The sequence below is a fragment of the Ornithodoros turicata genome, chromosome 1 (assembly GCF_037126465.1).
Source record: "Ornithodoros turicata isolate Travis chromosome 1, ASM3712646v1, whole genome shotgun sequence".
NCBI lineage: Eukaryota > Metazoa > Arthropoda > Arachnida > Ixodida > Argasidae > Ornithodoros > Ornithodoros turicata.
Genome location: NC_088201.1, coordinates 122,185,417 through 122,211,432, shown reverse-complemented (window position 1 = coordinate 122,211,432; position 26,016 = coordinate 122,185,417). Strand labels below are relative to the sequence as shown.

The 26,016-nt window shown below is 45.7% G+C and overlaps 1 protein-coding gene across 1 annotated transcript in view; it reads left to right on the top strand.

Annotated features, from left to right (window-relative positions):
• Positions 1–1,565: 1,565 nt before the first annotated feature.
• The window catches only part of LOC135368567 (uncharacterized), a 37,323-nt gene continuing 12,872 nt past the window's right edge, over positions 1,566–26,016 (top strand). The window contains exons 1-2 of the mRNA XM_064601948.1: positions 1,566–1,951; positions 15,641–15,862. Of these exons, the coding sequence (XP_064458018.1) occupies positions 1,631–1,951; positions 15,641–15,862 (543 nt within the window). The 5' untranslated portion in view covers positions 1,566–1,630. The remainder of the gene's footprint in view (positions 1,952–15,640; positions 15,863–26,016) is intronic.

Sequence of the window (26,016 nt, the reverse complement as noted above, 5' to 3'; positions counted from 1 at the left end):
AGTCAGCGTCTGTGTACAACTGTTCGGCTGTTCTAGAATGATTGGGAGTACAAGCTACGGTACACCACCAGGATAACGTAAGCCGCAGAGTGAAGTCTCATGCAATATCTTGCATGTACTTGTCAGCATTTCGTAAATGGTTCCCAGGAGCAGATTTGTTGTCAGTACTCACATCCGCATCAACAGACAGCTGGCTTAACGAAGCAAACTAATGTTTCCCGACTCTGAGTAGTTGTGAAATAATTTTGTAATTTGTCATTTAGCCATATTAAAACTATGTGTTCCATACTCGGATTTCATGTACAACTGTGCATGCGTTTATTTTATCACAACCACAATTTTAGTTTCATGCCTGTACACTGCCACTTCTCTAGAAGTACATGAGCTCGGGCCACACGGCGATGCACTCAGCAAGCGGGCTTCACCACAAGCTACACTGCTGTGAGGGGAAGAGCGCTGCAGAGGACTGGTAACCCTTAAAGCGGGGTTCAGCGCCTACGGGAAGGGTTTCGTTTCGTAACCCATACGGCTAAAAAGCTGCGGCCTTGAGTGTCACCCTTATGTGCAGGCCACGACTACATAACCCGTTCAAAAGGGTTAGACCATAACCCCTGATGTAAGGGTTAAAAAATGATAAATTTTTAACCCTTATACTATGGGTGACCAGATTTAGAGTGTACTTACGCGTTTATTTTTGAAAGGTTATTTTTCAGGGTTTTAAACGGGATACACCCGCGTTTCGATACGTAATATTACTCCACTGTCGTATCCGACTACAGCACATCGTATCGCATGTGTACCTTATACACAAAACCGCGCCGTACCCCTTGAATCATGAGGTACGTTTTTAAAAAAGTGTACCTCATTTTCATGCTCTACGTGAGCATTACTCTGCGTATAGTGCATTGCGGGGTACACATATGCTCTCGGTATTCACGGACTTCACGAAACAGGAACATGGTTGCAGACGAAAAAACCCTGAGTGGGAAGCAATTATCACTCCCGTTCATGTGTCTGATGCCCCTGCTACACAGCAGTAATAATCATCGTTGAAACCAGTAGCCGTGGGACATGTGTTTAGCGCGACTTAGCGTGTCACGTGTCAACCAATCGTTAAGACTGCTGATGTCGCAGGGGCATTACAAACGGAACTTGTGGAAGCGCATGGCTAAAGTTGCTCTTGGCGGATAGGATTTAGCGAAAAAAAAAAGGAATCCTTGGGAAGTTTTAATGCAACTTGAACTGAGGCGGGCCGTGTGATTCACCATTTTGAAACGTTTCGTTCACTCCTTGTCTTTCACCTGTCTGTGTAGATCAGTAACTCAGCAGGCACTGTTTAAATGCGCGTGGCTGGAAACTTTCCCCCAGTGTGTTAGTCGTGAGGTTGTCCACCTGTGTCAGGCCGACAAATGCGAACAATTTCACGAGCGAGCCATAAGGAGATAGTAAGATAATAATGATCACTTGAAGATACAATAAACTTTGCCCTTTGCTGTTAGCTACTTAAACCGCCTTTCTATATATGCGATAAGAAGCGTACAGAGTCCGCTTATCGTAGCCTATCTTCTTCCACTAGCCTACGTCAATCAATCCCCTGGAGACGATTCCTGCAGCAAGGCGGAATACGTGAATGCGCCCCTGTCACATTCGTGTAAAGGCGGCCTTAGATGCGATGCAGAAAGCGGCGACCGAAGACTTGCGTGAACCTACAGCCTCCGGATGTTCTACCGACAGCTTGTGCGATGTCTACTTCCATTATGCACCACTGACTGGTCTATGGGAATATATCAAGAGCTTATGTCGTTCGTCGATGTCGCTCAATCACTGGGCTCTCTACTTAATGTATAAAGAACATGTACTGGTGTGTGAAGCGTGGCAAACCGAGAAGAAACTTCGTGGGTGTGCCGCGATTATGCCCCACGGCGATTTGGACCCACTAATGCACGAACTGGTAAGAGGCGTAATACTCATGTTCCAGAATGTACGGATTTAGTCGTGTGATTGTACGGCGCAGAGCAGCTTCCAATTGATTCCGTACGTTCGTTTGCGTTATGCAGGAATGCCTGTTAGTGCCACACATTACTCAACAGTGACCTTGACGGGTAACAGTGGTTAAGGTGGCATGGTTGAAGTCGTTTCTTCTACATCCCGCGTCTATGTTTTAGGAGTGACGGATAAGGTGACAAGCAACAATGCATCACAATGTCGGGACATTGCATATTCAATAATTGATTTGCAGAAATATGCAAAGATGTCGCGGACTGAAATACGTCAGTTTGTCAATTTAGGAGAAAACATGTGAACAGTGAGGTTCTTGTCCTTTTCTATTAATGAGGCCTCTTGGTAAGTCGTCGGAAAGTAGCGCCAGGGTAGCGTAATGGTTAGCGAAACGTCTGACTTTTTCGATGACTGCTATATTTCAACCCTTCAGGTGCTTAGCCACATTGAGACATGTCTTGTATTCGTACGCTTGTGTGTTCCAGCGTCAAAACGCTTACTCTTCATCGTGTACCGCAGGGGTTTTCAACCGGTAGGTCCGTTTGGGAATGTCATGGGGGGAAGAAATAATCTGAGATTCGCCTCCAATTGTCTATTGCTCGCGCCTGCGTAGTATTCATTCACCCAAATCTCGCAAGCCAGAAACACCTCCACAGTACGCCACAGTAGCCGCTATGCAGCAGCAACCACATCGCCCCCTTTTTCGCCCCACCCTACCAGCAACTATGTCATATGTCGAAGTTTGGCTCATCAATGTACTTGTAGTAACTGTGGTTCTCCGGACTGAATCCACATTGCGTAACTTCTGCGTGTCGATTCCGCGTCCTCTAAATTGTGGTCAGGAGACTGTAACGTGATCTTATTCAAGCTTATTAAGCATGTTATCCAACATGCCAAAGCGCAAGGAAAACCATACAAGGTTCGTTTCGACAAGCTGCTAATAGAGGGAAAGATGTTCGAGTACGACGCCGATCTTGGGACTGTTGCTGCACGTTCCAACAGATAGCCCGGCGTGCCTAACAGCATAGCATTCTTGGCAAGAGAGATCGCCTTGAATATCTTGTCTTATCCACTTGTTCCGATATTGTTGTTCTCACCGAAACATGGTTGAATTCCGACGTAAATGACACCGAGATAATGCAATCTTTGACGAATTTCACTTACTATCGTAAAGACAGAAGTGGGAGAAGGGGTGGGGGAGTGCTCATTGCCGTAAGAAACACGAGAATACCAGTCTCCTCTGTTCTTGAGATTGTATGGGTGTATGTACAGTGCGGGCCCACAAATGTACTGTTGGGGGTATGTTACCGCCCGCCGGATTATAACTGTCTCTTGTTATATCTGATATTGCTATACGCTTTCCTAAACACAAACCCGTGCTTCTTGGAGATTTTAACATTACTGGTATCGACTGAAATATACCTTGTGTCATGCCCGGTTGTTCCACCCTTGCTAGAGATTTCCTCAGTTTGTGTTTGGATTTTCATCTTCATCAAATCATATCGTCCCCAACCAGGGTCACAGACAGCACTGCAAATATTTTAGATTTGGTGTTGTCCTCAGTACCAGACATTGTTAGTTCCGTTACATGCATGAGCGGCATCAGCGACCACAATGTCATTCACTTTAATATACGTTCTGAAACACCCAAGTGTCGTACCATCAAGAAGGTGATTCGACTATACGACCGTGCCAACCTCACTGCCATAAACGATGTTCTTTCTTCATCTCTTCAGCCATTTCTTCTAAGCCAGCCATCTCGCTCTGTCGAAGAGAATTGGCTTTTCTATAAGTCACTGTTGTCTAACCTTGTTGAGAGGTATGTGCCGTCTATGTCCATTATAACTTCATCCCGCGCCCCATGGTACAACAAGTCCATCAAATCATTACTGAATAAGAAAAAAAGACTTGTTCAGAAGAGCGAAAACTAGGAATTCCGCCGCGTTGTGGGAAAGATATATTTCATGTGCCGAGTCCTACAAGCACGCAGTCACAGATGCGAAACGCAAGTTCTTTTCCTGCAACCTTCCGAAGCTCCTTGTTCAGAACCCCCCCAAAATTTGGTCCACTGTAAATCCAGTCACAGCTAACAATAATGAGATATTACGTCACGACAGGGGCCCTGTCCTGCCTGACCAGTGCGCAAAATTGCTTTGCTATACTTTCGCGCAGGCCGTTTCAACAGAAAGTCCGTCTGACATACCAAGCTCTCCACCTTTGTCTTGTCCCCCTATGGAGCCGGTCGTCATATCTGAAAGCGGTATCGTAAAGCTAATCAATTCGCTTCGCGTTTCTTCGTCATGTGGTTTCGACGGCATCAACAGTAAAATTTTAAAGGACACTAGGATCATCTCCTCTTCCTATCTCTCTTCCGGCAGTCGTTATCTTCTGCTGTCGTCCCGGAGGACTGGCGGGTGGGCAAAGTCATCCCTATCTACAAGAAAGGTGGCAGGCACGACGCTAACAATTATCGTCCAATATCACTAACGAGTGTGCCATCTAAAATTCTCGAACATATAATATATTCAAACATATTCAAACATAATGTCCTTTCTCGAGCCTAATGGCCTTATTTCGCCTTGTCAACATGGCTTCCGCAAACAGTTTTCCTGCGAAACCCAACTCGCCTCATTCATTCACGATATTCATACTAATCTGGACAATAGTCGACAGACAGACGTCATATTCCTTCATTTCTCTTGTGCCTTCGACCGGATTCCTCATGGCCGACTAATGACCAAGCTGCGGAACTTTAATATTGATTCCACAACGTTATCTTGGATTTCTGCATTCCTGAGTTCTCATGCGTAATCTGTCTTCGCCAATAACGTACTCTCAGATGCCCACCCAGTATCTTCCTGCGTACCACAGGGTACCGTGTTAGGACCTCTCCTGTTTCTCCTGTTCATTAATGACCTTCTTTGTCCATACAGTCAAACATACGTCTCTTTGCCGATGACTGTGTCCTTTACCGCTGCATCTCCTCTCCCGACGACTATCTCATCGTTCAAGATGACCTCACCCTCATCGATCACTGGTGCAGTAAGTGGTTAATGTGACTCAATACTGGTAAATGTTGCCACGTCCCATTTTGTAGGAAAACTCAAAAATTCAACCACTCTTAGTCCCTTAATGGTTCTGTAATTTCGTCCGCTACAGTATCTGGGTGTTAATTTGCAAAACGATCTTTTTTGGCACGTCCACGTAAACTCTATCGTTACCAAAGCTAACGGCACCTTAGGATATTTTAAACGGCATCTCTCGTCTGCTCCCCCTAATATTAAACAGCTGGCTTACGTCACATTAGTCCGGTCTCGGTTGGAGTATGCCTCTGCCGTATGCGTTCCATCTACTGCTTACCTTATGCGCGACCTCGAAGCTATTCAAAACCGCACAACCAGGTTCATCACTACTAACTACTCACCATATGCAAGTACGGCATCAACAGTATGCAAGTATGTCTTCATTAAAAAAAACACATCAACCTGGCCGAACTGCACGTCCGTAGGAGGGCCGCACGCTTATCACTGTTTCACAAGTTGATCCTGCCATCAGGTCATCCTATACATCAATCCTCCTCACAGAATATCACCACGCATCGACCACGAACTCAAAGGTGCCCACTTAAAATGTAACACTCATTTTCAAATTCCTTTCCCCCCCAAGATTACCATTAATTGGAATAACCTCCCGCCCCACATCGTTACCATAACTGACCCGTCTCAATTTCGTAATTCTCTTTCCAGTGTATAAATCTTGCGTCATTTACGATACCTCGTGTAACCTACTTGTATTGCGTTGTTGTTGTTTCCGTTTGCTGTTGCTGTTGTGCTGCCTTTTTTTTTTATGTATTTTTTCCTCACTTCCTGTAACCAACTCTTCGCATGTAACGCCCGTAGGGGACTTTTGGGAGCTCAGTAAATTGATTGATTGATCTGTATGACAATGCAGCAGTGGTAGACTAAGACGCGATCAAGGACAACAGGAAGGGTTGGGAAGGTTGGTATGCGTTCTGGGTCGACTTCAGGGAGAACTGTGCCGACATTCACCTTCAAAGTTTTCCTGAAAACCGAGGGAGAAACACAGACAGCACAGCCGGCATGGGGATTCGTACACCCGTAACCTACCAGTTTCTGAGTGCAAATCGGCCATCCTTATCAGCATGCCAAGGGAGCTGGTAGCACACGCTTGAGTTGCGCAAGTTGAGTTGCGCAACGAGGGCATGCTTGTCTCCAAATCCTTCGCTGCGGGTCCAAATTTTCTGGACGACCCTGCTCTCCGCATAGCTTCCTCCCTTTCGGTGCGCACTACGTTGCGTGGAGTCTTAATGTTTATCCCCAAGATAGCAGACAGCGAAGCGCTATCACTACCACATATGCATCAGTCAACTGGTGATCTGTGCCTTGCAGCAAAATCGGACAGCAGAATTTCTGTGAAACCCGCTTAGGTACTGATATTTTCTAAACTATATCAGCACTGTAGAACGGGCCTCTTGCACCAGGCCACTTAAAGGGCCCTTTTACTGCATGGCAAATTTAGAGAAAATGTTATTTATCTGATCTAGAGAAATCTAAATAAATCTATAAAATAACAAATCTATAGCAAAAGCATGTAACCTGAACGCTTCTCATACGTAGCAGCTGTCATATACATTCAGCTCTTTTTTTTTTTTGCAATTAAATTTCAAAGGTTGTTGCATCAAGCAAAATTCGAGGGCTCCGAAACGCAGTAACCCTAATGTTAGTCTCGTCCCATCTATTGTTAGCCCATTCAACTAACCCAGCCAGCTGGCAGGCTGGGTTAAATTGGTTGACCAATGGATTAAATTAGCTAGCGCCAGGACTTAAAAGACTCTGACCAGAAGTTGGACAAATATTTCGTTTGAATCTGTTACGAAAGTATAATATACCTCCAAGCCACACACGAAATGTTTTGGCTGTGCCCGGCAGCGAAGTTTGCGGAACGGGGAGCTGAAAAGCGGCTTGGAATTTCTCTCTCTGGCAGTTAGCAGACCCTTGCAGCTGGCCAACCTTTTCAGTGACTTTCTTCTTTCTCCTTTCATTGTTCTCGGACACTTGGGGCTTTGTGTTTTTGTCCTCTCTTTTGTGTTCCCAGACTTGTACGTATTTGGAGTGTTGTATTTAAAATACTGTATTTTAAATACAATTTGTGGTATTTTGGTACTCTACTCAATACTTTTTGTTTTGCGTATTTGTACTCTATTTAAAATACATTTTATTGTATTTTCTACTCAATACTCTAATTACATATTTTGGATCTCCCTCTCAAACTTTCTGTGTCTTGTCTTTCCATTATCCTGCTTGTTCAGTGGAAATTCCCTGAGTCCCTCGGACTTGACCCGGACATTGGCCCTTCTTGGGAGTCTCCATTTAGAGATCTTGCCCCGTGTGTACTAATCCTTGGCGAGTGAGGGTTCTAATATGTGTGCCCTGACATGGTGACGCCGAATTCTGACCTCGCCGAGCAGGCACCTGCTAGAAGTTTGCTTTGTTCTTTGTCACATATACTTAGTGGAGTTATGTGGTATCTCTTTGTCATCTTTTGGGGACTTATGTTGACTCCTATCACACAGCGGCGGCTTGCGTAGTGCGCGGGGTTTAGGTGATTCACGTCACATAGCGGCGACTAGCCGCATTGACCAGTGACCGGTGACTTTTTGCGTTCAAGGATAAATAGTATCTTAATTGTACTTCAAATACTTTTTGAAGTATTTTGTACTCTATTTTAATTACTTTAATTTTTATATATTTATACTCTATCATAATTACATTCTAACGTTAGTATTTATTATCTTATCTTAAATACATTTTTGAGTATCTTGTACATGTCTGTACAGTGTTCCAGCCTCAGAACGTGAATTTCCATCGGGCTCTGAACTCGCGCAATCGGCGCCGAAATCTAGCCTCTTTATAGTGAATTTTCGCCAAATTTCCATGTGTGTGACGCGAACATTATGCTCATGTTCATTGGATACGCGACCCTGAGGTTATGTTGTTTGCTAGTGACGTCGAAGCAAGCAGAGCGGAGACTCGGAGCCCACCCTAGTGAAAATGTATCTGAGAGGCCTCTCAGGTCTAATATGTTATGGGACTGAGAGGACCTCTCAGGCTGAGAGGTCCTCTCAAGCCTGTGGACCTCTCAGGCTGACCTCTCAAGTTGAGAGGACCTCTCAGGCTGGTGGACCTCTCAGGCTGGTGGACCTCTCAGGCTGACCTCTCAGGTTGAGAGGACCTCTCAGATTGACAGGACCTCTCAGAAGCTAATGCCCAGATCTGACATCGGAACATCAATGTTCAATTTCGCCATCTACGCTGCACCTGTCGTCGGAGTGGTATAATCATACAGTGCTATGATACACCAGACATAGATACAGACAAGTACATGTCACAGAACTCCAAATATATTGAGTTCCTTCGATTGTACAGATACACTCAAGGCATGCACACTGCTATCTGATTATGTAACAGTTATTTCAAATGTCTTACAGAATTGTGAATATCTAATATTTGTTGAAGGATCGCTCGCAAGAAACTACACGAAACGGTAAATTGCACCAACAGAAACTAGATTTAGCACTTACACGTCTACGAAAGCGTACGAGTCATCATCAACACATACTGTCGTATTCCACAAAGCGTGAACTCATGGGACACATATTCACAATGTCCGTACAGCGGCGATGAAAAATATTCTTGAGGAACTCTGCTTCTCGGTGATCAAGTTCATCTGTTTTACGTATACTTCGGGACTTGCGATGCACCGTCTAGTTTCCCTTGCTTGCGTAAGCCACCAACTAACTAGAGAGATTGGGTTCTCACCACCTTGTGTTCTCACCATCTGTCACTTCGTACGAGATTCATCTGTAAGAAATACAACTTCAAAATGTCAGTGTAAGTCAGTGTGTAGGCATCGAAATATATAACACACCGTTTGGCACCCAGCGCCGTTGGTAACCTTACGTGGTTGGTAATCTTCCTATCGGCGCTCATAATGCGTGTCTGCGAACAGTAGTAAAAGCCTAAAGTGAAGAGGAATGGCTGTCAATCACAAAAGCATATTTGAGACATCGTCTACATACCTCAAAAACAGTTACAATCCCGAAGACAAAACGCAAATTACTTGAGATCCGCGGCCGACGTCCTCACACTTCAACGTTTCAAAACAGACTGATTCAACCGCTGGCGACTGGCCGAAACGCTTCCACTTACGTGCAGTGCAATAATGCACGGATTGCAAGAACAATAGCTTCAAGGGGGGAAGGCAATACAAGGTCATCACGGCACGTGTTCCTTGAAGGAATAATGCACAAACACGTGAAATCTTGCGATCTATTTTCCAAAGCGGACGAGGTAGCATGTTCCGCGGCGCGGAAAACACGTAGCAACTTGCTCTGGGAGGTGTTGCACGACGCACTGTCGCAAAGCTGCCTGAGAGGTCCCCCCAAACCTCTCAGGGCTACATGAATGATTATACAACGTCTTCCAGATTTTCTCTAAGAGGTCCTCTCAGACCCCTCTGTGCTGCCTGAAAGGTCCTACCAGACCTTTCAAGATTTCTTGAAAGGACCTCTCAGACCCTTCAGAAGTGCTAAAGGGTCCTACCAGACCTTTCAAGATTTCTTAAAAGGTCCTCTCAGACCTCTTAGGACTGCTTGAGAGGTCCTCTCAGACCTCTCAGAATTTCTTAAAAGGTCCTCTCAGACCTCTTAAAAAATCCTGAGAGGCCTCTCAGATACATTTTCACTAGGGCAGACCTTCTCTGACCATTCTCCGATCGAGTGTGGGAAATATATAATATTTAATTGGCAAACCTGACACTACGGCAGAGGCAACAGCACGAGGACGTCACGATACAAACACTTCAGCTGTGTGAACGACACTCTGTTTCCAACAAGGTATGCTATTTAGAGTTCTCACGTTGTTTCAACTCCCTCTCACTGCGCCGGAAACGTTCCTATTCCTTCTCGATATCTGAGAATGACACAGCGACTATGGTAAATCAGAGGCACCTCAAGAAGTAAAACACAAGGATGACAATGGATTAAGCAAAGAAGGGACGTAACACACAGAGACACGTAATACAAGTATGAACGGGCAGGCAGATCAGTATTGCTAGACTGTTCAGCAAAAATGTAGAGCTCTATGGAAAGTTTGTAGTGAACATACCGTACAAATACCCCTGATTCCATTACTTCAAACTTGAGCTTTCTTCATAATTCTGAACACGATCCGCAGTTCACACAGCAGGAGAGACGCAATAACGTAACGCACACTGCTCCTAAACTGTCGCAATGAATGTGCAACGAGAACGAGGCCACAATAACTTTTTTGAGCAGAACCTCTGATAAATGTTACTTTGCAAACAAACAAGAAGAACAAACGCGGGAAATGCGAGCGCCATATTCGTTTAGAAGTTACAACGTCCCTATAAACTGCACATTTATAAGTTAGGACGATTGGATTTGGCTTGAACTCAGCAGTAACTTCTCTTAGCTCATACAAAGACAGGTTATAAGTCATTTTATTAACCTCTCAAAAGAGGTGGCGGGCGTGTTACCTCCACGACATTTTGAAACATACGTCTATATGATGTTACACGTCGCTAAAAGTTACAATAAAGGGTGCCGCGTTAAGAGTGCACTTGCAAATCCGGCGAACCGAATGCAGTCGTGGCTAAGTGTGATCTGTTTCTACGTTGACAATGTTGAAGCCTCCGATTCGGAGCGCACTAGAACTATGCATCGCATTCTGGAACTATCGAACCTACGATGGCTACGATCTGGAACTCTCGTTAACATCGCATTCTGGAACTATCACGCTTCTATTCTGCGACAGCACGCCTAAAGTTTGTGCGTCGCAGCAGAATCATCTGAATGTTCCACAGAATCACTTGAGTCGCAGGCCACCTCACCACTGTGAAAGTCCCCAATCGTCGTCATAAATTCGTTGTTACGTATACAATCCCATGTTTGGCTGTGTCGTTGCGACAGAAGAACACCATACCCGATTTGTTTCTTTTTCTTTTTAGCTTGCAAGGAGCTTTGCGTATCAGCACTACATATCAGGGATTGTCGTACCGGCGAAAGGCTAAAGCCGCGTCCAGCCGAATGAAGTGAGTAATATGGCAAGCGTCTGCGAACACATGAAGGAATAAAAGAGAGCAAAAAAGGATAAAAAAAGATCGCGATAACGGTTTGCCTGAATCGCGTTTCACGTTTGTGATGTTAAGTAAGGGCGGAAATACCGATGCCACTGTCCCTCTTTTGCCGATCACTTGCGCTTTGCAGTAGTCGGGAAGGCTAAAATGGTTGTGTCTGTGGTGCGTTCTGCAATGACGTTTTTGCTGGTCGGAGTGGATTATGTGAAGGTCAGGCTTTAAATATCGCAATTGCAATGACTTCCCTCAAGTCAATAATTAAAATGTTGATTTAAATATCTTTGTTAATTAGTCCCCTAATTAATAAACATACGGTTGCCCTGTCGAGTAATCCAATGACAAAACTAAAGCGTCCTAAGGCAACTCAGCTTTTGACGAAAGTCTTGCAGATAAAAACATCCTATATAAACACGGTGTTTCACCCAAAGTGATAAATCCTAACTGGCGACGTACGCGCCAGAGCATTTTGGTACTTTCGACAATTACTGTCTGGAAACTTTTGCCGCCGTGTAGGAAGGCTTTGAACAATTTTTAATTGAGGGAAATTTATTTTTCTCAATTGAACTTTAAAAATTGCCATGCGAACCTCACTTTTCTTTACAGAAATGTGAAGTCATCCACGAATAGCCACAGTCCCAGCAAAAACTAGGCACAGTATCGTAACAGGAGTCCAAAAGATTAGTAAAAATTTCGCATGAGCCCCACCTGCTTGATTGTCGCTAAGAAGAGCGGAAGGAAGGTGCCGGGAGAGGAACAAGTGTTCTCGCCTCTTCTTTACCTTTCTTTCCCCCAATTTCACGTTGATGCTGGTGACAATCGTCTTAACGCAAACACTGCAAAACAAATGAAGGCGGGGACACTTTCTCTTTTAGACGCACATTTCCCCGGTGCTTCTTTGCAACAATCGAGCAGGCGGAGCCAAAGCGGAATTTTCACTATTCTTTTCGACTATTTCTGTTGCGATACAGTGCATTGTTTTTGTCGGGTCTGCGGTTATCCGTGGAGGACTTCATGTTTCTGTAAAAAAAAAAAGGGAGGCTTGTTCGGCAATTTTCAAACTTCAATGGAAAACATAAATTTCACGCAATTAACAGCTAAAAAAAGTGTTTATGTCCTGCACAGCTAGCACTTTTATCTTTTATATCCTTTTTAATCTCAGTCCAACATGCCCAACAAGGTGTTTCACGTAATGTAATAAGCAGCGTGGGACTTGTACAGATGAGATGCTTTTCTCTATTTAGACGATAAAAAGTGGGGTGCTAGTTGTGGAGAGGCATGCATTTCATGTGAAATACAGCACAAAAGGAAGTCATAGACTTGAAATTACATGGATAGGTCTAGCTCGATCGATGCTGCAGTCAAGTACTTTTACATTTAATATGTACATTGATATACACACACCCCATACATGCTCGTTGATTGAATTCAACTTAATTAACTTGTTAATTATAAAAGCTACAAAGTTGTCCCAATGAGAACATCTGTTCCTTTCGGTCCCCTGATATCGTAGCCGTTTCCAGAACAAAAATCCGTTCGATAGATCGCCCGCAAAAAATTCGTGAAGGAACGCCATTTTGTTCTTTATTTTGTTCATTGCATTTCTTAGAAGACGCGTCTTTCCTTCATCCCCAATGTGAGAAGGACAAAGAGCACACTATCGCCTCTCGCGTCCTGGAAAAAGATTAAAAGGAAACAGAACATGCAACCCAAGATAAGGCCAGTTCCGATAGAGTCACTCGATACATTTGTTTTTGCTTTGTTTCCGCAAGTTAAAGCTCATCTTCGATGCATGAGGCGGCACTGTGCTCCTTCCCCCTCTCACGTTGGGGATGAAGGAAATACGCGTCTGCGAAGATGCGCAATGAACAAAATAAAGAAAAAAATGGCGTTCCTTCACTAATCTTTTGCGGGCGATCTATGGGACGGATTTTTGTTCTGAAAACGGCTACGACATCAGGTGACCGAAAGGAACCGATGTTCTCATTGGGACAACTTTGTAGCTTTTATAATTAACAAGTTAATTAATTAATTAAGACATTGTCTTTGGACTTAGCTAATGCCCTCCTAGGGAGTGCCCTTTAGCATACGCTATATTGCAATTGATTTCATCTTGGAAAACGTGTTATATATATTTTTAAAAAATCTGTATACACTTAGCTGGGACACTCTGTATATATATCAGATGATACTCCACAGTGGAAAAGTATAATGATCTCATTATCTCATTTATTAAGGATCTCATTATGGCTAATGGGAACAACTGCCCTGCTTTAAAGGAGCATTAAAGTAGTATGTAAGATGTCCAAAAACAGCTGTAATCTTGTAAAGCAGTATGTGAGAAGCATTCCTGCAAAATATTTCTATCCAAAGTGGTTTCACCGCGGCGTAGTTAATTTGCAAAATCCTTGCACCGGTGACAGGTCAGAGCGCTCCAACTGTAGACCACAGCCACTCCAGTGTGACGTTTGTGGTAGAGAGCCCCCTCACTCCTTGGTGGGAAAAACCGTCTGCTACGAACATTGTGAGCTGTTTTTTATTCACTTCTATTCGCTATATGATTTACATCACGTTTTCTGAAAAAAACAAAGCATATATGCAGCCCGACAAAATAAGGTTGCGATCACAAGAGTAATATCCGTGGCTTCTGTGTAATGTGAAAACTAATAGTAGCAGAAAGCAAGCAATGACGACACTATTGTGGCGCCACCTGTTAGCCACTGAACCAAGTGTGCGGTGAAAACGGTCAGACAGGTTGCACACTGTTGGGAAGCACTGACGTATCGTTGTACAACACACAGTTTGATTCGTTCTGCACCACTCGTTCTTCCCGTGGTGTCTGTGGTCCCAAAAAATCGAGGTCATCTCCGAAGCGCCAGCAGACGCTCCGGCCAGCGCGGTGTGGCTCACCTCGATCATGTCATCCCATGTCCAATGAGGAACGTCCCTACCACCCACGTCACACAGTGACGCGCGTGGCGGCGCTCATCACGTGCCGATCGTGAAGGCGAAGCAGGGTGTTTCCCGCACGGGAGATTCGGGGGCTATTGCAGTCGTGCCAGTTTCGCTAAATGACATCCTGGGAATATCCCTACAGGCGCCTCAATTTCTTAGAAACGTGTTAGAATGAGACTCCAGAGATGATCCTAGTGACAACATCTGGAAACAAAAATGCGACAGCCTCAGGAGCACTATAGGATCACGTTCTTCCGCATGTAAATAGTAAATCTTCTTTCATTTCTCTCTTTTAGAGGTGAGCAGACGTTTACAGAAGAAACCAACTCTCCATTTTGCAATTTTTCAACCTCGGCCATCAGCTTGTCATTTTCCGTTTCTCTTCTTCGATTGTTTTCGATGACGAAGAATGGGTCCCGTGTTACAAAAAGCAAAAATGTAAAAGGTCCCGTGCCACTAAGTATAAGGCAGCCCAGTTTGAAACAAATAAACAAATTTGCGGCAGTGGCATTTCCTTCCAATTTTCAACTACATGTTGCTTGTCTTGCGAAATCCCGCATGTGCGAGAGTCCTGCTAGGATCTAAGTAAAAAACGAACGGGGGGGGGGGGGGGGTACGGAAGTTTAATTAAATTTCATGTATAAGCAATACTGCAGTGACGAATTCCTTGCAGTTTTAGGTTACAACTAAGGTAACGTCCGTGTTTCCTACTTAGTTGATTTAAAACATCGATCGAAAGCCAAGCACGCACTGTAATATGCCATCACTTTTCTGTATATTTCCAGAAAATACTACGTGTAGCATCCCGTCAGGGACATTGCTCGGATGTTCATGGCACCAAGGTCACAATTAAAGAGATGGCAAGCTATATTTTATCGCACATTGAACCCAGTGCATCGAGTACCCATTGAAATCATTCAATTTATATTGTATTGTATATTTGTATTTTCTCTTTATAGTATTTTTGTAGTTGATACATGGTCACTGCTGGCTGGGTTGAATTTGGTTATGACAAACGAACCGGAACACAAATTAATGGGTGCAGGCATTGAAATGCACAGCACAATATAAAACTAATGTACTTCTCCTACATATATCCTCCTGCTGTCGGCCGCAAAACGTACGAGAATGACACTAACTTGAAGGTCCCATGATGACACTCGGTGGATGTCCTCAGGACACCCCATCACGAACGAGGACGCGATGACACTTTGAGGACGTCCTGAAGATCTGGGGGGTTGCACTAAGTGCGGGAAAACTATTTGCGGGCACCTAACATTACATACCGAACGGAAACAAAACAAAGTTGTGTGCCACTAGAGTACTCCTTTAAGTAAAATATCACACGGATGGGAAAGTTTAGTACTATCTATGCAATATGCAGTGCGTGAATCCAACGAGCAGGCTACCCGTAACCCGAATCGATACTGAATAATACGCTTTGCCTTGTGGAATTTCATTGACGGCAACAACGTTTCCATACCTTTAAAGTTAATGCGTCTTTTCTTTGCAGCACCTTATCAAGAGCAGAGCAAAATTACCGTACGAATCTGTCAGGAAAGTGGTGGACCAAATGAACATGAACGGGAACGACTCCGAGTATAACGTCATCCATAACAACTGCCAACACTGGGTGAACAAGTTGCTACAGCGGCTTAAAACCATTGATCCGTGCCTGAGAGACTGTGATATCCGTACTTCAGTCAGTGGAGTTGCGTCAGAAGCAAATGTTAAGGTGTGTACACACTTCCGCCATTGTAAAAATACTGAGACGGAAAGGCGACAGAATACATTGTGAGTGTCATTCATAGTGCCAGTTGGAGGTCGTTGTCATTTGCATAGCACACAAAGAAGCGGTTTTGATTGTTTTTGTTTTGCATTCGCGTTGGAAATTCTCGGTGATGAGAATACACGACCTCAGCCACCGAGATTGCAATGCATTTTCGTAACACTCTCGAGAAAACACCGCAGTTGATCCTCCGCATTCTTAAACACTGTGGAACGCATGTGTCATAGCTCGAATCCTTTTGCCTTGCGCAAAGTAACGTTTGCCGACAGAAATTCCAACGAGATTGCCGCATTGACCTGCATGCACTTAATTAAAATGGTCTGACCAAGCAACATAACAGTGCCCAAGACGGGGCTTCTCCTTAAAAATTCACCCCATGCCACCCAATGAACGACTGCCTCGCTCCGCAAAGTACGTGCTGGAGGAGGTGGTCAATATGAAGGCAGCATTTCATATCTCTAGGCATCAAAACCGCTCTGATGTTTGAGGTGTTAATAAAATATTGATGCACTTGTTTGCCTGCTTCTTGGAGACATATCCTCGAGCAGAGACAAACAAAAATTTACACACATGTTACGTTGCCGTTGAGCTAGTTTGATGTACGTTGAATGGGTGAGGATGAATGAGCGGGTGCTGACAAGACTACAGATTTACTTGCATGACTATCTACCGTGAGTAGCGGTTAAGACGCTGGCTTTATGCGGACTGCCCGGGACAACCAGAGCGTGGATCCCAAATTGTTCTCTTTCGAAATTTTTGATAACCTACAATCGCAGGCTCGCGGCGTTCGTGTGACACAAAGGAAAAAAAAAAAAGAAAACCGGGTACGTTGGTGTTGATCTTGCGTGATCAACTATAGCACTGGGAACGGGACAGACAGAAAAGACGGCACTTGCATGCAATATGGAAAATTTGTTTTGTCATGACATGCTGCCTTCATGGTTCCTGAGCTCATTGAGTTCCCTTATGAAAATGGCTTATGGAAATTTTATAGAACTCTATTCAAATCAGCTATAGTATTTGTATACACCTTGGTGTATAGAGTTTTGCATTTCTTATAGCCGTTTTGGACTAATTGTATACACTTTGTATACACTCACCCTTATACAAATGTACACCCAGTTCTCTATACAAAGTGTATTGAACTCTGATGTTAAGATTATCTATTGATAGTACATGTCTCTTTTTCTGTCTTCGTGCATATGTGTATCCAATTTCTGATTCAGATGAGCTGTTCGAGTTCCCCCACAGGCAGTCGCCTTACACAAAAACAAAATAATAATAATGATAATAAAATAAAATAAAAAAATAAAGAAAATGCACCACGGCCATCGAACACGTAACACTAAATTTTATTGGCGTGCACATACTTTTCAACTGGCATCCAGTACATCATTATTTGCTGAATAAAAATCATACACGGTTCACTTAACGCCGACGCACGCATATGGAACACGTTGCACGAACACACAACTCATCCAATGAACCTTGCAGACCACGAAACTTCAAACAGGCAGTCACCGCAAAGCTCGATCAAGACTATCCTTAGTGACGAACAGGACAGTTCCTCAGACGAAAAGGCCGTCGAACGATTGTCCAAGGAAGTGATACCAGACACGCTTCGATGTGAGAAGCAGTTGCAATTTTGCACACATGAGTGACCGTTGAGACTGATAAGCATCTGCAAAGAAACCGAAGTTAATACCAGCTCGCAGTCACCTCACATTGTGCAAAGCTTGTATCATAGAAAGCTTGTACGGTACACCATTTTGTAGCTTACGTCCTTGCAACTGATACAGTCCCACAGTCATCTGGAATGAAATGATACAGTTAGCCTCACTTGTTATGTACGCCGTCCCTTCACCCATGTATCCGATCCTCGTCTGCCGCCATTTGCAATGCGTCCACGGATGTCTACAAATGAACGTACTTCATGCTAAAATACAAGTAAAACATCGGCGTCGTACGATGCATCACAGCTAGGTTGACCTACCTTTCTTGTATTTAATCAAACATTAAACCTAATGAAAAGCAAGGTTGTCATCCTTGTCAACGGCGAGGTGCAACGCAGACAACGGGCGTGAAGGCAAGGAGAGCTCTGCGGAAGAATACGCGGTGCCATGTCACTCCTCATCGGCGGTGCAATGTAGTGCGCTCCAACAAAGGCACAGATATTCAGCGGGCACACAAACTGCTAAACAAGCACACGAGTACACATGTTATGAGACGCACAAATTATTCAGAAGGCACGTGAGGACGACATTGTCAAACTACAGGCAGTTTTTGTGTATTGTTTTAGCTGCCCTAGTGTTCCTTGCCCATGCGGGAATGTTGTCCTTGTGACTGAGTAGCGCATTCTACCAATATTGAAAATGTGTTGTTCAGACGAGAACACATGGGGAGTGTGAAAAAGACATGTCTCCGTGCAATCTTATGCCTATATCTTATCTTATCTTATGCATTCTATGTACAACTTTGTATTCAACATGTGCATAGACTTCTGTATACAGTTTTTATACATTTTTGGTCATAGGCATAGAAAGTGTTATGGTTTTGGTGTACTGCGCTCGTGCGCACCCGATGGGGTCACGCGAGAGTGTGCTGCCTTGTTCTCGCACTTCAGTTCTTCAATCGCAACAGTAAAGACTGCCCTACTGCTACTGCCTTGGCATTCCTCATTAATTTTTGGTGCCGAAACCCGGAAGGAAGGCTCTGGATCAGCGATTGAGGATTTCTTTGGCTCTCGGCATGGCGGAAGCACAGGACTCAGCCGCGAAATCTTTACTGCTGCAGAAGCGAAAGTAACTTCGTCAAAGAGTGACGACGGTGCTAAATGAAGCTCATCAACTTGTCGATTCCTTCGAATCTTCCCCTGAGAACGTCAGTAAGGGCAGTGTGCTTTTGGAGCGCATCGCTAAATTTTCGGCAAGTCTCGACGATGTGGACGCCAAATTAGAGCCCCTATTTTCCCTGGAGCAAGCCGAAGCCGAGTTCGATAAGGTTCTCGACTATCAAGACAGGACAGCATCTGTGACCTGCCTGTTGAAGAGGGTGATAGCTCGACCTTCATTGCCTGCTCCTTCAGCTGTCCCAACAGCAAGCTCCCAGGCTCTGGCGCATCCGCTGGCTCCTGTTGTAGAACCTTCAATGCTCCTTACCTCTCCTGGGAACGCATCGTCTCCACAAAATGCACCAAGCGGAACCGGCCTCCGACGACCTCAGTTACCCAGGATTGAACTTCTGAAGTATAGTGGAAGTCAGGAGCATTGGCAAGAGTTCTGGATGAGGTTCGACTCCCTTGTCCACAGCAATTGTTCATTGAGCAATACGGATAAGATGTCCTACCTAACTGCCGTGCTTCACGGGGAGGCCGCAGCGTCGATAAAGGGTCTCGAACTCACTTGCGATATGTATGACACCGCTGTTCAAATACTCAGGCAGAGGTTTGCAAACCGCGACTCCTTGATCCAGTTCCACCTGAAGCGTCTTCTCAGCGTCTAGAGCGTCCATTCATCTCGGAATGTTTCCGACTTACGTCGGCTACATGATTCCGTTCAGGCTCACATACGAAGTTTGGACGCATTGGGTACCAAGCAGCGTTCACATTGTTCCTTGTTGTACCCGGTACTTCAACAAGCGCTTCCTGGCGATCTGATGCTTACCTTTCAAAGGCAGCTGCGTCAACAGAAGGAAACCGACGTCACCTCAGAATCGCCGCAGGATGAAGACCACCATGCGAAAGTCTTGGAAAGACTGCTCAATTTCATCACGCTCGAAACGGAGTGTAGGGAGAGTGTAACGATAGAAGGAACAAGAGTTCCTCCGAAACCTTCGGAGCCGAGGTACAAGAATCAGAGCAGAAAATCACTTAGCCCTGTTCCCTCCGCTGCGGATTGGGTGCAGGGTCACGGAAGCCACCTCCGAGTTCGGGTAGGAAGATAGAGAAGACGGAGCATTGCTTCTTCTGCGGGAATGATCACGACGTACGCAAGTGTCGACTTGAAGCGGATGTGACTGAACTTCAGGAAAGGCTATGAGACAGCCATAGATGATTTCGTTTCGCGAAGTTGAACCACACTGCCAGGTTCTGTCGAACCACCAGCAGTCTTAAGTGCTTGCGATGCAGTGGCCGTCATCTGACTGTCCTATGTAGGCACGAACGTACGAAGACATCACAGAAAACAGTAAATGCCAGTGGTGCCTGGCAAAGGGGAACCTCTTCTCAAGAATGCATCTTGCTGCAAACGGCGTATGCTTTCATGCATTCCCCGAAAGGTACAAAGAAGCAAGTTCGGGTTTTGATCGATGGAGGAAGTCAAAGAAGCTTCATCAAATAGTCTGTCCAGGAAGATGCAGTTACAGGTTGTCGGCAAGGAGCATCTTGTCATCAACACCGTGGTGAACTCTGGCAAAGCTGCTGCACATCAAAGGGTTAGAGTTAATCTTCGTTCACAGTACTCTTCACAAGAGGTGACCATTGAAGCCTTAGAAATCCCGGAAATATGCATGAGCAATCTCCCCGAGGTTGATCCCAAGACCGTTGATGAACTTAGTAAGGCTGGGATGAGCGTAGCTGATGTGCCCGCAGTCTGCAACTTTACGACAGACGTAGGTGTCCTACTCGGCGCAGACTTCTTCGCATCTGTTGTCAGTGGTAGGCAGCATCGACTACATGGCAATCTTGTTGCTGGGGAGACGCTACAAGGACCTCCGGAGTGCAAGCCGGAGACCACACCGCCATCTTACACGTCATGGTCTCCAACCCTTCTAACGATATGTCTACGGTGCTACAGTCCTTCTGGAATTTAGAGCACCTTGGAATAACGGCAGACAACGGACAGTCACCCGGCAATGATTCTGTATTACAGAAATTTGAGGACTCTGTTAAGCTTGTCGATGGGCGATATAAGGTTAGGCTGCCGTGGAAGGATGACCTTATTCCCCAACTTGGAACTAATCAAAAGACTGCTGAGCTACGCTTACGAAGTGCAACTCGTACTCTGTTAAGAGACCAGGAAGTCATGAACCAGTATGACCAAGTCATCCGTCAATATTTTGACAGTAATCATGCAGAACGTGTCAACCCGGAGAATGCTGTGAAGGGATCAGTTTACTATTTGCCGCATTATGCCGTGATACGGCCTGAGAGAGAGACTACAAAGGCCCGTATTGTGTTCGATGCATCCTCAAGTTCGCCAGGATTTCTGTGATTGAATGATGTGCTCCACTCCGGACCCAATCTGAACTCCGACATTCTGTCGTTGTTGCTGAGATTCCGCATACGGCGCGTTGCTCTGGTGGCGGACATCGAGAAGGCCTTTCTCCAAATTTCTCTTTACGGCCCCGACACAGTTGCACTACGTTTTCTATGATACAACTCAACACCAATGGCAGGAAAACCCTTGCCTCCACTTGAGACCTGGCGGATGACCAGGGTTCATTTCGGAGCGAGATCAAGTCCCTTTCTTCTCTCGGCGACTGTTCATCATCATTTACACAAGTCTGAGGAAGATTACCCGCAAACAGCCGCTCTCCTCTTGCGTAGTTTCTACGTGGACGACCTAGTTATCAGCGTGGGCACAACGGCAGATGCAGAAATGCTATACGAGGAGGCTTGCCAGATTTTCTGGAATGCCGGCATGAAGGTAAAGAAATGGGTCACAAATGATCCCATCTTACTCCGACGGATGTTTCAAGACTCCAATGCCTCAGTCGAGTCAGTCACGGGCCAGACAAAGAAGGTGTTAGGGGTGATATGGGACCTGCAACAGGGACAACTCCGGTATTCTCCTGCAGCAGTGAGCTCCTCTTTGGAAAACGAAGTTACTAAGAGACAAGTTCTACAGACCGTTTCGAAGATATACGACCCACTCGGCTTGATATCCCCCTTTTCGATTGCCGGGAAAATCCTCTTTCAAAGGATTTGGTTGGCGGGCTTGGAGTGGGATGATCCTTTGCCAGAAGACTTGAAAGTCACTTGGGACCGTTGGAGTGCGGAGGTACAGGAGTTGACAGAGCCTAACTTGATTGAGCCTATCATCTGTTCATAAAGGGTCCGTCGTCCAGTGCAGCTGCTATGGTTCATCTCTTCGTCGATGCCAGTCCGGTCGCATACGGCGCTCTAGCCTATGTCGAGACGACGTCGGAAGACGGTGGTTCCTGCGCGGAATTCCTGCTGAACAAAAGCAGAGTCGCTCCCATCAAACGTCAAACCCTACCAAGGCTTGAGCTCATGGCTGCCCTACTTGCGGCGCGCCTATATCGGTTCGTCTGCGATGCCCTTGAGGTGCAGCTAGACTATGTCTGCTGGACTGACTCCTCCATAGTCTTGCATTAGATAACGGGATCTGCCACCAAATGGAAGCCGTTCGTTGCTAACCGTGTCAAAGAGATCAACGAGCTCACTGGCAAGAACAGGTGGCGTCATTGCGCCGGAGACGACAACCCGGCTGATCTTCTTACGAGAGGGATTGCAGCCCATCAGCTGAGGAATTCCGACCTCTGGTGGAAGGGAGCAGGATGGCTCAATACTCCGGAAGCATGGCCGCAAGCGGTTCACGCAAAGCTTGCTCATCAAAACGACGAGGCGTTGGAAGCGCTGTGTGTTGAAGCGCAGGTGTCGCTGGTCATTGTTCCCCGCAGGTTGTCATTTCCCCGGAGCATTTTAGTGGAGCCACTAGACTTATTAGGGTCACCGCCTGGATTCTTCGCTACATTCGTAATCTGAGACGTCCGCAAGGTAGACAGCGCGGTCCTCTCTCTGCAGATGAGTTGAAGCGAGCGGAACGCTATTGGATTTCTTCTACCCAAGCCAAGTTTCTTCCGCCGACTTCCCCTATTCTCGACAACTTTCGCGACGACGACGGTATTCTTCGTCTGCAGGAAAGACTGCAACTCTCTGAGCAGTCGACAGCGGTGAAGCACCCTATACTTTTGCCACCAGCCTCCGAAGCGTGGTTTACGCGACTAGTGATCCTGCGTGAACACGCGCGGATGTCTCACGCTGGAGTTTAAGAAACGCTCCATCAACTGAGGGAGGAGTTTTGGATTGTCAGAGGGAGGCAGACTGTGAAGTTTGCCCTCCATCACTGCTACCTTTGTCGCCGCCTAAAGACTCGTGCCTGCACAGAGGAAGAAGCGCCCTTACCAAAGGCTCGCGTCACCCAGCAGTTTCCTTTCGAGGTGGTGGGCATTGACTTTGCCGGGCCACTTTACTATACGAGGTCCAGCGGCGCTCATTGGAAGTCTTACGTCGCGTTATTCTCCTGCGCGGTTATCCGGGCAATACACCTGGAGCTGGTGACTGATCAAGGGTTCAACGCCTTTTTAATGGCATTCAACCGGTTTGTCGCGCGTAGAGGCCTGTCCAAAAAGGTATACTCATACAACTTCCTCACTTTCAAGAAGGCATCTCGTCAAATCCCGGCCACGCTGCCCACGCGATTCCAGGACGTGCTAGACCATGCTGCATCTCGTCGAGTGACATGGGAATTCATCGTAGAGAGGGCAGCGCGGTGGGGAGGCTTCTGGGAGCGCATGGTACGTTCAGTAAAGGAAGCTTTAAGGAGGACCCTGAAAAGAAGCGAGCTGAATTTCCAGGAGTTGCAGACGGTCCTCACTGAGGTTGAGGCGATCGTCAACTCGCGGCCGTTGACTCAGCTGTCGGAAAATCCAGAAGACACTCAGGCTCTTTCGCCATCGCATCTACTGCTAGGGAAGAGGTTGACAGCGCTACCACCGTTGAATTCCTGTCGCGTAGCATCAGCACCCTCTGATCCGGCAGGAGTACTGGAGTCAAGGGAAAGGTTCCTGAACGCCTACTGGAAGAAATGGTCCGCAGAATATTTGCTGCTGCTACGATCTGCCGACCTCAGTCGCCGAGCGGCCCCCGGCCATATCCAGCAACACGATCTAGTCTTGCTTGCAGATCAACGGACGCCCCGAATGCTATGGAAGCTTGCACGTGTGGAGCCAGTGCATCCGGGCCGTGACAATCTGATCCGGTCATGCACTCTGAAAACGTCCAGCGGGGCAACCATTCACAGGCCGGTCCAACTTCTGTATCAGCTGGAGCTGTAACGTTGGGCGGGGGAGTGTTATGGTTTTGGTTTGGGTTTACTGCGCTCGTGCGCACCCATGGGGTCACGCGAGAGTGTGCTGCCTTGTTCTCGCACTCGCAACAGCAATCGCAACAGTAAAGACAGTCCTACTGCTACTGCCTTGACATTCTTCATTAGCAAGCATATAGAATGATATAGGAATATATAGGTGCTATGTACTCAGTCTATAGGCCATTTTCATAAGGGTTACCCTTCCTTACAGCTGTGCCAGGCATAAACCAAAAAACGTCTGTAGCAGCACTTTTTTTCATGCAGATTACATATTTAGCAATGCGACATCTGCAATTTGGCAGCGTAATATCACCTTGTCAAATTCTTAGTGCATACGAAGTACAGAAGTAAAGTACAATATGCATGCGAAAATGCAAAGTATAAATTCAAAGAACATATGAGCTTGCGCAGTGTGAGCTGTCACAGAAAGGACATCGGTCAATGTGACACAAAACATTTCAAGAAGTTTGCTCCATGTAAGGCAAATGTGGTCTATGAAGTACCGCTGACCTGTGGTAAATCAAACCTTATGCTAAGGGCATGCTGCTACCCAGATTGGTACCCCGTCCGGTCACTTGTCTGTACATTGCAGCACGTGTAGCTATTCTCCGAGATTCTCGGAGACGAGGGTAAAAGGTCGTTTTTGTGATCAGCGTACCAGACAAATAATGGAGGCATTCGAAACAACAGTGTGTAAGTCCTGCTTCTATCGCTTTGTTTGATAGCGATGCAAAATTCCTAAGACTGTGGGACAAGGCGAAGGATGATGACAGCGTGGACGACGTATAAGCCGTGTGAGAATGATACTTAGAGAGAGTAATTTGTTGCCAACAAATTCTGTTGTTGGAGGTCTAGCACGTGTCCTGTCGTCTCTTCCCTCTTTTCCGTTCCCCTTGCTAGTTCATCATGCAAGTCCGTGTGACACAACTGTGAGGTGGTTATTTTGGAGATAGATATATATCACACATATACTTTGTCATAGCGGTTTCATCTCCAATACCTATACGTAGCTAAGGAACAGCAATGCAAAGTGGATGTGACATTTCCAACATAGTAACGGGGACGTGGACACATCTTGCTATGTCTCGTCCTGAAAAAGCAGGACAGAACACCGTCGACTTCCGTAGCAGGGCTTTATAGAGTGTCACGGAACTCCGCAAAGTACAACGGACCGTGAATTCGGCAAGCAGTTACCGCATAGCAGACTTGTGCTCGTTACTCGAAAAAAGTGATTGATTACCGTAACCAATTACTCGACCCCAAATCTTATTGAGTAACGAGTAGAAAAGTAATGCCTTACTCCGGTCGTTACTCTGCATTCACGCAGATTATACCCGTCTGTGTGTGCCTTAGAAAAAAAGAAAAAAGAAAAATAAGAAAAAGGTTCAACTGGCATAACAGCTGAAATAACACGAAAAGCAAAAACGCGTAGGACAAGTAGATCTGTACGTCTACTGTATTTATCGCCCGGGAAGACGTGAATCCGATTGTGGAAGAGCATTGCGTGGAATTTCCCCGTGACTCACTAAACTTCCAAAGCTTCAGGGGCCACCACACTGGTGTAGGGAGAGAGACCCTGAAATTCCAGAACGTTATTGCAATGACCTCAGCTTGCTATTGTAGAACGATCGAACAAAGGCTGACGGCCCGACGGGCTCGACTTGGGGTAGAACATCTGAAAGATCAGTTAATCTCTGCAGGAAAAGTAACCAAGTACTGCGTAAAATAATCGATTACTGAGAGAAGTAATTGATTACTCGAAAAATTACTCTATGAAGTAATTGATTACAGATTACGCAATTACTAGTAACGCATTACGCACAAGTCTGCCGCCAAGTTTATATTTGACTTCACAGAAACTTTTTTTTGCCATGTTCGCTCGAATGGTGGAATCGCTGACCTTGTAGTCTCTGGTGCTCTCTGCTGTTTTGCGGTTGTGCATTAAGTGAAAGTTGTGGGTATTGTGTTATTTTCCTTCTGTTGCTTAAC